At 38.7% G+C, this 13,742-nt stretch overlaps 1 protein-coding gene across 1 annotated transcript in view; it reads right to left on the bottom strand.

The window, feature by feature from the left end:
- MAP4 (microtubule-associated protein 4) overlaps nt 1–13,530 on the bottom strand; it is a 119,159-nt gene extending 105,629 nt beyond the window's left edge. Inside the window, exon 1 of the mRNA XM_006893031.1 lies at nt 13,308–13,530. Within this exon, the coding sequence (XP_006893093.1) occupies nt 13,308–13,530 (223 nt within the window). The remainder of the gene's footprint in view (nt 1–13,307) is intronic.
- Between the last annotated feature and the right edge of the window lie 212 nt (nt 13,531–13,742).

The following is a 13,742-nucleotide window of genomic DNA, read 5'->3' as shown; positions in this document are numbered from 1 at the left end:
AATATCAGCCAGTGAAAATCATATAGATAACAATCATGTGAGAGTGTGTGGTGTTAGAGATCTTGAAAATTGGCTTCTCTATCCATTGCATTAGCCCCCACTGGGGGTATGGTATCCAGCTACCTTAACTGTGGACACATGGTCTTGCAAATTATCAACAGCTGTGGGATTAATATAAGAGCATTTTCGGTACTGTGAAAAATGGTGGTGGAGAGTAAAGAGACTGTGGTACTGTTGTGAAGAGACTATGGCAAAGGGTAACCTGAGGAACAATGGAGATGGAGCCATAGTTAAAGGTTTTGCTTACTGGATAACTGAATTGCTGGACAATTGAGGAAACAAGAGTTTTATCTGTGTTGCTAAACCGAACCTAGACTTTCACTTGTTGAATGAGATGTCTGAACTAACTGAGGAATTATGTCTTGCTGTCAATCTGGCTTGGGACTGAAGAACTAAATTTAGACTTGCATTGTTGTGTGGTATTCTTTGCCTCCCCCACTTACTAACTTATTTCCCTAATAAATGCCACAACTGTGAGTAAAGTCTGTGAGTCAAGTTCCAACAAATATTGGACTTTAGGATTGTCAGAAATAGGAGCTGGAGCATGGGGGAGGCAGCATGTCTGGCCATGAAACTATTTGTTAAGTTTATGGATATTATTGATGGGGACAGTTCCCCTTTATGAAGCAGGCAGAAGTCAGACTCGGCCTTCCCCACACTGCATCCCCTCCTTTCACAGGGCATAAAACAGTTTTGTTCCACTGTGCATGAGGTCACCATCAGTCGGGGACCAATTCAATGGTAGCTTATGTCAACAAATACTAGAAAATCCAATTATCAGAAAGGAAACCTGCCCTTCGCAGTGATCTATTAAGGCAGATTTAATCATGATTTCCCATTCCCTCAAAATGGTCCATATAAACTGTGTGACCCCATGTTCCCACTCTATCTGCTTCTCTCACATGCCACTATACCCCTTTGTTTCTCAACAATGAGAAACATGAGGTTACTGGCACACTTTGGGCTATTCAGTTCCTCCCTGTTTTGTTACAATGTTGCTCTGCATGGGATAAAATAAAATCTTATCCCAAGAACAGTGTAGTTTAAGAGTGAGAGAAACAACCAAATAGCTTCTTAATTTTTTAAGTGCTATGAGAAAGGTTGGGGAGTGGGGAGGAACTTAACTACAGAGAGGTTATGTGTTACTGAGTCATTTGAACCAAGTATCAAGCATTTAATCAGAATAATATGAAGGAAGAGCTAGATGGGTGAGGAAAAACATCCATATGGTAAGAATGCTGAGTTCAGAACTTGCAGAGCCAGGGTGGAACAGCTCATAGATGATGAAGGAGAATTAACAGATCAGGATTTAATGAATTTATTATGAAGGGGCAAGAAATGCTGGAGAAGAAATAAAAACAAAAAGGAAGGAAAGCAGCTGTAAAAAATATTATATAGCATAACAAAATAGACAAGAAATAAATGATTTTAAAAAGGGGGGAAATTATACAGTGGAAAGATTAGCTGAAGCTTTTCTAAATTTAATCATAAGCTTCAACTGCTTGAAAGCATGGACCTAAATACTAACCATGTTACCAAATAAAAGCAGATTCAGGATGGAGTCAGATGTTAGAGAAAAACTCAATACAATTGTCACTAACGACCTGACTAGATATGCTATCCTCATTCCCAGAGATAACCCAAACGATCATAACCTCCTACAAGTGGAGCTATCACCATAAATGACAAAAATGCCAACAACATTCAACTCTTTATCGTCACAATTACAATTTCAGGACGTGTAAATTTTATGCATATTTTCTAATTACTGACGATGGTGTTGACACCCTGACTGACTGTACACCATCCTCACTGTCTCTATCAAGCTCAAGCCTATGGTTGCAGTTACTGTTAATCCATCTTGTCAACATTTTTCCTCATTTCCAGCTTTACTTCTCCCAGCATGATGTCTAGTCCATTGACCAGCACCTGACAACATGCCCACGACAAGCTTCACGAGCTTGCCTCTAAGGATCACCCTGATTGCACTTGCTCCAAGGCAAATTTGTTTGCTGTTTTAACAGTGAACAGTGTACATTCAGTACTCCTCCCCAACAACACAATTACTGGCATCAATTTTCCTTCAGTGTCCCTTAATCATTGTCCAATTTTCACATGTATACAAAGTAACTGGAAGTATCATGTCTTGATTTAGGTGCACTTTACGTCTTTAAACTTACATTCCTGCTCTTTAACACTTTAAAGAGATCTCTGAAAGTAAACCAAATAGGCTTGATAACGTCAATCCCTATTGCGATTTTTCTTATAGGTCCAGTTTAAGGATTTTTGTTTTCTTGATCTTGAGCTGTAATCCATGTTGAAGGCTATAGTCTTTGATTTTCTTAAGTGCTTCAAATCCTTTTTACTTTCACCAAATAAGGCTGAGTCATCTGCATAATGCAAGTTGTTTATGAGTTTTCCTCCAATTGTGATATAACATTCTTCTTTACATAGTTCAGTTTCTCGATTTGCTTAGCATACATATTGAATAGGTATGGTGAAAAAAGACAACCCTGACATCTTTCTTCCTGATTTTAAACCATCTAGTATCTCCTTACATTATCCAAATCACTGGTTCTTGGCTCATGTGTAATTATGTGTTCAAGAAGTCTCATTCTCAGTATTATCCATAATCTATATGATCCATACAGTCAAATGCCTTAAGTTAACCTGTTACTGTTTACTTTTATGGTGGGAAACCATTTCCCATATTAAAATGTCAGTGTTTTAATTTAATCATATTGAAAATGAAATGAAACCTAGAAATTCTGGCCTAAGACTGATTGAAGCCTTGCTCAAGAAATTATGTCATGTAATTGAAATTGTGACATTTCATGAAGCATGTTCTTCCCTTTTGGTTTTGTACCTCTAGGTCTTTGCACATTTCACTGCAATATTTTGCTTTAACTACAGGAGCTGCCCTCGGAAATCTTCTGATTAGCTCTCTTAAGTCATTATTTCTTCCTTTTACTTTACCTTCCTACTCAAGTGGGATAAATTCAGAATCATATTTTGACTGAGGAATTGTTTTCACTTTTGATTTCGGCTGGTGGCCTACTTTACTGTTTAGCGTCTGGCCTTGTTAAGACTGCTGATACTGACCACTGGCTCCTTCCAAAGATGCAGCCAATAGATAGGATTCTTGTGTATTGTATCAGGAGATAGATATTTATACACAAACATTATATTTTTTTAAAAAAAGTATTTGCAATGAATAGATCATCTATTGTACAAAATCTTATCATTCAATCTCTAGCATCATTTCTGTCACACATTTCTGATTAAGATCATATTCTTCAACTACCAGTCCTTCTTTGCTTCCAAGTTTTAACATTCTGTTGTAGTTGTTAACTGCTTTTGAGTCGAGCATGACTCATAGCGATCCTATAAACAAAAGGCCTGAAGACCCCCTACAACTATCAACATTTATCAAAGTTCATCGAGTTTCTGGAGGCATGTTGTTTAGGAAGTGGATGCCACTCCTGTTTCCAAACCTGTCATAGTATGTTATTGTTGTTATGTGCCAATGAGTGACCTGTGGGGTTAGCGACCCTACGTACAACAACTCTGAACCCTTCCCTGCCCTGAGCCAGTCTCACTAATTCTGACACATCAACCCCCACTGCCCCAGTTACTCTATCAATCCATCTCATCTGGGGTCTCCTTCTCCTGTGCTGTCCGGCCACCTTTCTGAGCATGATGTCCTTCTCCAAAGACTGATCTCTCCTGGCCACGCGCTCAAAGTAAGTGAGGCAGAGCTTCCAAATCTTAGCCTCCAAGGAGAGATTTGGTTTCACCCCCTCTAAGACAGATTAATTTGTTTTCTTGGCAGTCCATGGTATGTTCAAGACTCTTCCCTAGCACCATAACTCGAAGGCATCTATTATTCTTCTGTCAACCTTAGTCATTGTCCAGAATTCTGAAGCATAACAAGTAATTGAGAAGACCATGGCCTGGATTAGGTTGCTCTTCAGCACTCTGAGAAGTCCATGACAACAGATTTTCCCAATGCAATTCATCTTTTGATTTCCTGACTGCTAGTGTTGATTGTGCATTCTAGCGATCAATAATTATTAATGAAGTTTGATTGCATGTTTGAACTATTTACTTAAGACTGCAAAAGAAGGTAGAACTCTTCACGTTCTTCATTTTCAGCTTTAAGTGTGATAACAGTTGTATTAACAAGTCATCCTTGCAGAGGTATGAATATTATCTTATCACAGCATCATACTTCAGGATAGATCTTGAAATGTTCTTTTTGAGGATGAGTTTGTCATTCCAAGCACAGTAGATCATACAACTGTCTGATTCAAAATGGCCTATACCAATCAAACTCAACTCCCTATTGGTTAGGATGATGTCAACTTTTATATATTTCAGTAGCATTTTCAGTGCTTTGCAACCTGAGGGGCTCATCTTCTGACACTAAACCAAACAATATTGCAATGCTATTCATAGCATTATTTATGAATGTAAATGTTTATAAAAAGGGAGCTCCAGTGGCCCCAGTGGTAAGCTGTGTTACTATCCCAAAGGTTCAAATCCACCAGCCGTTCACCAGGAATATCGGCAATCTCCTTCCGTGCTATTTACTGCCTCTGAAAAACCCACTGGGGTTGGGGAGGAGTCAGCTATGAGTCTGTTCAAATTAGAAGTCACAACGTAACAGTAACATACTTATAAAAATCCATCTGAAAAAAAAAAAAAAGAAAAGCATCTGTAATTTATACGTAATGTTTCCAACTCTCAAGGAAAAATAGTGATTGTATTTATTGATGATATATTGATATTGCTATGATAATAAAAGGCATGAAATACTAGGCAAAGAAAGAAAGATCTTACTCATAACAAACAGACTTGACAGAACATAGCTCTGTCCCAAGACTACCTGTATTCATCAGGCTACCTCCCTCATCTCCTTCAAAGCCTTTAAATGGTCTCAAAGACTAAATAATTTTATATGATTACATTTATTATCTGTCTTCCTTACTAGTATTTAAGCTCTACAAGAACAGAGATCTTTGTCTCACTCACTGATGTTCCCTGAGGGCCTAGAGAGTACCTGGAACACAATGAGCAATCAAGTATCTGTTACATGTTACAAATCAAAATTAATGCAACAGAAGGGAGGATGTTAAAATGCATTTCTTCTATCACCATCAGAATGTGTCTAAGGAGACATAAGTACTAAGGATAATTTGGTATTCTAAATAGGATTCTGAAACAAAAAGGACAAGAGGGAAAAATTAAGGAAATCGGAATAAAGTATATAAATGGGTTTTGCTGTTGTTTTTTTAAAGCTGCTCTCATGACGTTATTCCTACTCACAGTGAGTGACCCGTGTAGGACAGAGTACGACTAACTCTCCACAGATTTCTAAAGCTGTAATCTCTGCAGAAGCAGGATACCCTAGCTTTCTCCCACAATGCAGCTGGTTAAGTTTAAACCACTAACCTTTTCATTAGCAGTCAAAGGAGCTGACCACTGAGCTACCATGACTCATCACATAAAACTGCCATTAATAATCATAGATTAATACTGGCTTATTAATTATAATTAATGTAATTATTTGGAACAGAATTTCTATCCTACTCACTTGCAATTCAAAATGTCCTCTGTCAGCTGGTGACAGCTGGAGAATTTGTTAACAGGCTGTGAGGCGTTAAGTACAGGAATTGAGAATAAGCATTTAGAAACTTTTATAGCAATCTGACAGAAGAATTTCATATCTGTTGAATCAAATTAAAAGCCGGGAACTGTACTGAGTTGTCTTCTGACACCACTCTAAACATCCTCTCTGACACCAACTCCAATTGCAGTTCTTTGGACCTTCAACCACGCAGAAGCAAGCTCTGGTGGCCTAGTGTTAAGAAGCTGCAGTGCAATCACAAAGGCATGAAAGCAAATCCATCTGCTACTCTGCAGAGAAGGATGAGCACTTTCCTCCCGTGCAATTACTGCCTCTGAATACCTGCTGGAGGACAAGCTAAGACTTGGTCCTGACTTGATGGTACACAACCACTACCACCATGTGCGAGGAGTGAGGTCAGAGATCTTACTGGCTACAAATCAGTCCTCTAATCTGCTAAATCCATCTAATCCAACAGAATGCAGATGGAAAGTCTTGATTTCAGAAGTCTGACCTGCTAGCTACAAAGCTGAGTTTCCCATGAACCCTCCCCCATGGGTCTGTCAGTGTGCTGTAATGTGGTGACCTGCATGTTGCTGTGCTGCTGGAAATGGTGCCACCAGTATTTCAAATACCAGCAGGGTCACCTCTGTGGAGGTTTCAGTGAAGCCTCCAGATTAAATAGCAGAAATGACCACCTATTTATGAAATAACAAACCTTTGAAAACTCAATGAATAACAGCCGAACAATGTCCAATAACAGCAGAACACTGCCCAATACGGGGCCAGAAGATGAGTCCCTCAGGTGGGAAGACACTCAACATACAGCTAGCGGAGAGCTGCCTCCTTAAGGGAGGTCTGACTTAATGACAGATGGAGCCAAGCTCTCTGCCAGTGACAGGCACAATGACTGCACAAGGAGCTGAGGCACAATAGAGACCGTGAGGATGGCACAGGATCGGACAAGTTTCCATCTGCTGGAACTCACAGCCAGGAGTCGGACTGACTTGATGGCACCTAACACCGCCCCTCCCCTTAGGATCAATGATCCCATGAACAACTAGAACAATTTATGAGACTAAGAAAAGCATGATACCTATTATTACAGGCTTATTATAACAAAAAAATTATTCCAATCAAAACAAGGTCTTAAACAGTGAGCTTCCAAAAGATGTGTTACTCTCTCATATACTGATGCCTTTTGTCCTTCACGAGTCCTACCTGAGCTTTACTGTTCAGAGTTTGACTAATTTCTCCCCCCCCCTTGGTTTTCTAACCCTACACCTGGAGCTACTTTGTTAACATAATGAAAATGTTTCAATTACTCAAGAAATTTCAAAACTTTAACTTCCAAAAACCAGTGGAGTCCCGGTGGAGCACTATCTAAGTGTCTGACTGCTAATCTAGAGGGTCTATGGTTGGAACCTACCAACTGTCCACATGGAAGAAAAAGAAAAAGTATGGGAAGCTGCTACTTTGAAGATCACAGTCTTGGAAATACTATGGGCTGTTCTACTCTGTCCAATAGGTTTATAGTTAGAATCAATTTGATAGCAATGGGTTTGTTTTTTAAAGGGTTCTAGGAACCAAGGACAAACAGCAAAGTCTCTGAACAAAATAACTCTCCACCTACCGTCAGTATTAATTTTACTGTATTATATAGACGTAACAGTCCACAGTAGATTATAAAACTTTTAAACTGGGCTTTCATTTTCCAGAACTTTAAAAAGCACTGTCTTCAATGATGTTTCTGCTCTGGCTCTAAATACTTTGAAGGATTCAAATCCAGATGACTCATATGTCAAAACCTGCCTCAAGAATTTGGAAAGAAATTTCAAGTGAGAAGTAGTTCCTGCAACAATTAGACAAAACTGAGTATATGTCAATGAATAATGCTCTCAAGAAAAACACTGTAAGAGAAAGACTACACCACCAGAGTTTCTTTCCTAAAGACAGGTTAGGAAGGAAGAAGAGAAGTTAGGATTCTACCATGCACACAATATAGAGAAAAACAGGTACATTACAATTTCTTTTTAAAAAAAGCAACTTGTTTTAAGAATAGGAAAAAAATACTTCTTACCAGAAAAGAATTGAACTCTGACCATCAGAATTCAGAATTAGATAAATTCTAATTCAAAAGATGCCTTCCTTAACTGACTGATTCCCCAAGAGAACTCCATTTCACAAAATTAAGGCATCCAAGCCACTCTTCTTTCCCTTCCTCATGGGGGAGAAGAGAGAGAAAGAGAGAGAGCGCGTGCGCGCAGAACCCTACAGGTAGCATATCAATGTGGCAAAGAGGGAAGGAGCAAGAATCTGAGAGGGCATACGTGTTGTGAGACGGAGACAGACTTAACTGCACTTGCTTTAGGAATTTGCACTATTTCAAAGCCGGGTACCATGTGGCATCTTGGAAGTCATACCTGGGTCAATATCGCCCTCCTGTGGCCAATGATGTTTGGGAGGCTCTGAAAGAGAAGGCCAAGAATGTATGGAGCAAGGAGAAATTCTGCAATATTTCCAGGACTTGTTTATGCTCACTTTTTAATGTGAACCTGAACTACCCACCTGGAAGGATTTATTAAAACAGAAACTGCTTACTTATTAAGCCCACAAACTGGGTCCACCTCCAGAATTAATGATCCTTACCAGAGTGAGACAGAGAAATGCAGTTCAAACAAACTCACTTCTCTTCCAAGAGCCACAATTTAACAATCACCATTCCAAGTCAAATCATTCTATAGAAACAAACTCTTCACACCAAAGATGCACATGAAGAACAGAAAAATTTAACTTGTCTAAAAATTGACAGTGGTGTTCAAAAAATCAGCAACATGTTAGAAGTTCATTTGAATAAATGGTTATTTTTTTTCTACAAGAAATCATTTGATTTCGTGTTCATATAGGTCTGTAAAAAATTAATATTTCTAAAGGAAAAAAATAATAAATAGGGTGGTATAAGCATTCTGAAAACCATTTCTAAAAACTGTTTCCAGAAGTATCAGTTTCTCAGTGGAGATTAATACTACTTTTATTCCCAGCAGTTCAGCTGTCTGGCTTATGGAGACAAGGCAAACATAAAATGAGGACAGAAGCTAGACTAAATTAGGGAAATTCACAGGAATGGCCTCAAAAGGCATCAACTCAGTAGCAATGAGCATCCTCAGCACTCACATAAAAATACCTTTTCACATTAAAAAAAATAAATAAAGCTTCTTGGAAAAATCACTCATCCCAAAACTAGGGCAGGAATTATACCAAGAGAATCAAGAGACTAGATCTAGTCACACCTGATTAAAGAAAGACAGCAAAGATACTAGATGATACGTTAAAAGAACTCAAAATCCTGGACGAATTTCCCACTTGCCAAAGATGGGGTAATTTGGGAACAGTACCAACTGTAGTGGATGAAAATATACATTCATGAACTTGGATTGCAAAGAAAAATGAAAAAATAAAACTCTAAAGCATTTATCCTATCTAGCTAATCAAATAGCAGAGAAAAGAAAATGTGTTAAAGATTTCCTATTAATAAAAGAAAGAAGGATAAAGCTTTAGAATACCTCTATCACTCCTGAAAAACTAAAGCACTGAGTAAAAATCTTATCAGTTTGGTTCCTTCAGAAGCAACACTGTTAAATTCCAAAGACTACCACCACCATTATCAGAAAAAGAGGTGACCACAGAGCGTCTCCTGATGGAAAATCATACAGCATTATACACAAGTAGCACTGTGAACAAATGAATAAACTAAACGCTCAGGATCTTATCTTTTATAGGAAATGCAAAAGACAGGAGAAAATATTAAACATCCTAAGTATGTAAACACCAAAAACTAGCCTATAGGAAATAATTAACCTCTTCAAGAAATAATCCTTTTCTAGAAGAGAAGAATGGGAACCTAATTAGATTTTTTTAAAATAGAGGTAGATATGGGGGCTGTGTATGAAAATCCAAAACTAAAAGTAAAAATCCATTTCTAACTTATCAATAGGGTTAGGTTCCAAAGATAGCCACAGTGTGTGTCAATCAGCATTACGCAAAAACTGAGTTGAACTACATCAGATCACAAAATGAAGGCTATGTTCCTTGGAGAGGGACAGGATGCTAGGTAAGGTGGGCAGTCAGTGAAAGAGAGGAAAGCCTTCAACCAGTTTGACATGGTGACTGCCGCAACAGGCTCTTATGTGTCAGAAAGTTGAGGATGGCACAGGATAAAAGGGTTCTGATCTTTTGTTCATTGGGTCACTATGAGTCATACTCAACTCTTCAATGGTACCTAACAACAACAACAACAACGTGATTATATATCTGCCAATCTGTTGTTGTTAGGTTTCATAGAATCGGAACCAATTTATATAGATGGCCTTCCAGTGGGTTTTCAGAGGCAGTAAATCCCTAAGAAGAGACTGCCCACATTTCTCCCTTGCAGTGGATGATGTTCTTTTGGATAGCTAACACAACTCCTTACTACTAAGCCACCACAGCTTCCTTGCTGTTAGGTACCTCTTACTTAATTCTGATTCACAGTTATTGTTACAGATTATATTATGATGGCCTTAAAATATGTGTTTGAAACCCTATGGCTGTGGTTCTAATCCCCTTTGGGTACGGGTTGTCCTTGTTGTGTTACTGAGACAGGATTAGCCTTCTGAGATGCAAAGCAAGCAAAGAAGAAAGATGGGGTAAAATGGATTCCAATACATGTGGAATTCTCCAAGGAACCAGGATGCAGAAATGGAAAAGATCTTCCTTCAGAGAGTGAGAGAGCTTCCCATAGAGCCAGAACCCTGAATGTGCACACCCTCCTAAACTGTGGGACCGCTAAGTGAAAAATTACGTTTTAATCTATTCGTCATTACAAATGAAATAATATTGGCAATCTCCTCCTGGTAAAGATTTGCAGGCTCGCAAACCCAATAGAGGCCTGTCATGAATTTTCATTTACTTAATGGTAGTGAGTGTCAACTATGAATTTCTGTTAAAGGCACTCAATTGTGCTACTTCCGTTACAAGTAGTACTAAGTAACTAAGATAGCAAACCCATAGATATAACAGAATTATTCACAACATGAACCTGTGACATCCTCCCAATTCCTGCCATGTTTCAGCCCACTCATGTATAAAACACAAAGTGACCTATGAATAACAAATATGAACCCTGTCTTATCCTGTGCCATCCTCATCCTCTCTGACACACTTGAGCCTACTGCTGCAGTCCCTTAAAAACTATGAAAGTCATTTTTAATTATAGCTTAAAATCAAGAAAGAGCTATATCCTTTTTCTCCACACCTCTATGCTGAACAAATTATTCAAGAAGCTGGACTCTATAATGAAGAACGGGTCATCAGAATTAAAAGAAGACTCATCAACAACCTGTGTGATGCAGATGACACAACCTTGTTGCTGTAATATGGATGGAAATGAAAGACAACAATTATGATGAGTGAACTAAATCACAAAAGAGTAAATGCTGTTTTATCTCAATTATACAAAAAAACAAGAAAAGGTAAATGCACAGAGAACAAAAGTTGTATGATAAAAGTTCCAAAAATTACCCCTCTAATATGGGGTGGGGGGGAGTAGCTGCTGGAGCTTGCTTATGTAAGCACCCCAAAAACCTCGAGATTTTTGGTCCTTGATTTGGAACGTTATGGTTTCATGGGACCATTTAATTCCAATTAACTTACCTAATATCATGTTTCACTCATATGTCAAATGCGTTAATGGTTGGCTACCCAATGCAGACAGAGAGTGGGGTGGAGCTCCCAGATTAAAACAAGTTTGGAAGGGGGAGTGGCATCCACTTCCATAATAGCTTGCTTCCGGAAACCCTATGAACCTGGAGAGAGGATGAGAGGCACCCAAGCGTCGAGGACTCTCCTTCATAGGGTTGCTATGAGTCGCCTGTGACTAGACGGCACTTAACAACAACAACATCATGTTTAGTACTTCTGTTTGTTGTGTTGGTGTTGTACTTGTGTGCCATTTGTGTTGGAACAAACCCACAGTTGAACCTCCAGTGTGTTTTCAGAGGCTAAATCACACTGGAGAAGATCTTTCTTTCTCTTGAGAAGCAGCTGGTGAATTTAAACACCTGCCTTTGAGTGGTCAGCCCAACTCCTTACCCACTAAGACATAGAGCTCCCTTCAAAGTCATTCATGTCTTCTTAAAAGCTTGCAAGCGCCTATCCTATCCAAGACACAAGTGGTCTACATTTGCCTAGAAGAGGAGGAGGTAATAGGACAGAATATATGGAATGCGTAGCTAATTGCTTCGATGAACACCTCTTTTGCCATGAAATAAATGGTGCTCAGTTACCATTACTTAACATTTTGATCAAAGATTCTAGAACTTCAAACTGTCATGGAAGACACATTTGCAGGAAGGTTGGAGGAACCTGCAATTACTGCTCTGAGACAATCTTCAGACTTTAAACAAAAAAGACTCAAAATCTTCTTTAAAACCAAATAGTAGGTTAAGCTTAACTAGTAAATGCTTTCAATATTATGCTGTTTTAAGAACTATCTAAATGGATCTAATTGACAACAGTAAAGCAAAAGATTATGCAGAAACCTTAAGAGGGCAAGGAGTTTATGTCAATGGGAGAGGAAAAACCCAGAAAACGAAAGCCAAGAGAACTGCTCAACTTGAAGAATACAATGTTGTTGCTGTGTATCCTCGAGTTGGAACCAACCCAAAACTTACTCTCTAGCAGGTTTCCTGAGGCATTAAATCACACAAGATGAGACTGCCCATCATTCTTCCCTGCAATAGCTGGTGGATTTGAACTAAGTGCTTTTGGGTTGGCAGAGCAACTCTTTACTACACTAGGCCACCAGAGCTCTGGAGAATCCAATAAATGACACACGGTACACGCAGAAATTATTCAACTAACGTAGGTTTTGCTGTGTATACTCTCAACAGCAGCAATTTTTTTCTTTTTTTTCTCAATTCAACCAATTAAGTGTTGGCGAAGTTTTAGAGGAACTTCCCCATATCCACTGCTGGTAGGAATGTAAAATAGTGCAACCACTGTGGTAAAGTTTGGTGATTCCTCAAAAAGTTGAACAAAGAATTACTATACGATCCAGCAATCTCAGTTCTAGGTATATGAACTGGAAGACGTGAAGGCAGGAAGGTAACTAACAAATGGCAAATCAAGGTTCAGTGAAGCACTCTGCACAATTACCAAAAGCTATAAATCAAAATGTCTACCCACAAATAAACAGATAAACAAAAATCAGTACAAACATAATGAGCTATAATGTAGCAGTAAGGTTCTATTTTAAAACATCAGTTATTTCAAACTCAAGTTTTCTCCAGAAACTCAAGATTATGACTCAAAGCATAATCCCTACGGGAGCTCTGGTGGCCTAGTGGCAAGAAGCTGCACTGAAATCCCAGAGGAACACGGTTCGAATCCACCAGACGCTCTGCCGGAGAAGGAGGCGCAATACCCTCCTGTACCAGTCAGATCTGATTTGACAGCACACGCACACAAAATTAAAAAAAAATAATAATAATAATAATTAAAAAAAGCATAATCCCTAATCTACTTTCTGAATACAGCAAGATTTGTATCATATATATCCTGTCTGGCTTAAAATATTTACCTTCAACCTGGCTAGTATCTGCACATGATTTCTTCTTTGACTCCGAGTTTCCAGTTTTTTCATCAACATCCAGAAGAGGAATATAGTCTGTTTTTCCAACAGTTTCTCCCACAACATCATCAAAGGCCTCGGCTTCCAATGTGGCAATGAAGTCCCGCTTTATTTCTCCTTCAATCTCTGGAGTTGGTTCTGTTAATGCATCTACAAGACTGAGGTCAGCCATTCTGCACTGCTGAAATTGCCTGTTTAAAAGGGAAAATATGTCACACAATGAGCAATATAAAGCAAAAAACCCCACATTGCTAAACAGCCTCATTGGTAGTTTAAAATCTAAAATTTTAAAGCTGTGTAAAATTCTCACCCTTTACAAATGAGAAAATTAAGGCCTAGAAAAGAGATAGGCACTTGCTCTGCCTACCTTCCAAGGATGCAGGG

Source organism: Elephantulus edwardii, unplaced genomic scaffold, assembly GCF_000299155.1.
Source record: "Elephantulus edwardii isolate Elephantulus edwardi_28Jun2011 unplaced genomic scaffold, EleEdw1.0 scaffold00121, whole genome shotgun sequence".
Classification (NCBI taxonomy): Eukaryota; Metazoa; Chordata; class Mammalia; order Macroscelidea; family Macroscelididae; genus Elephantulus; species Elephantulus edwardii.
Note: the sequence above shows the minus strand (reverse complement) of the source record. Positions and strands in the feature narration are given on the sequence as shown.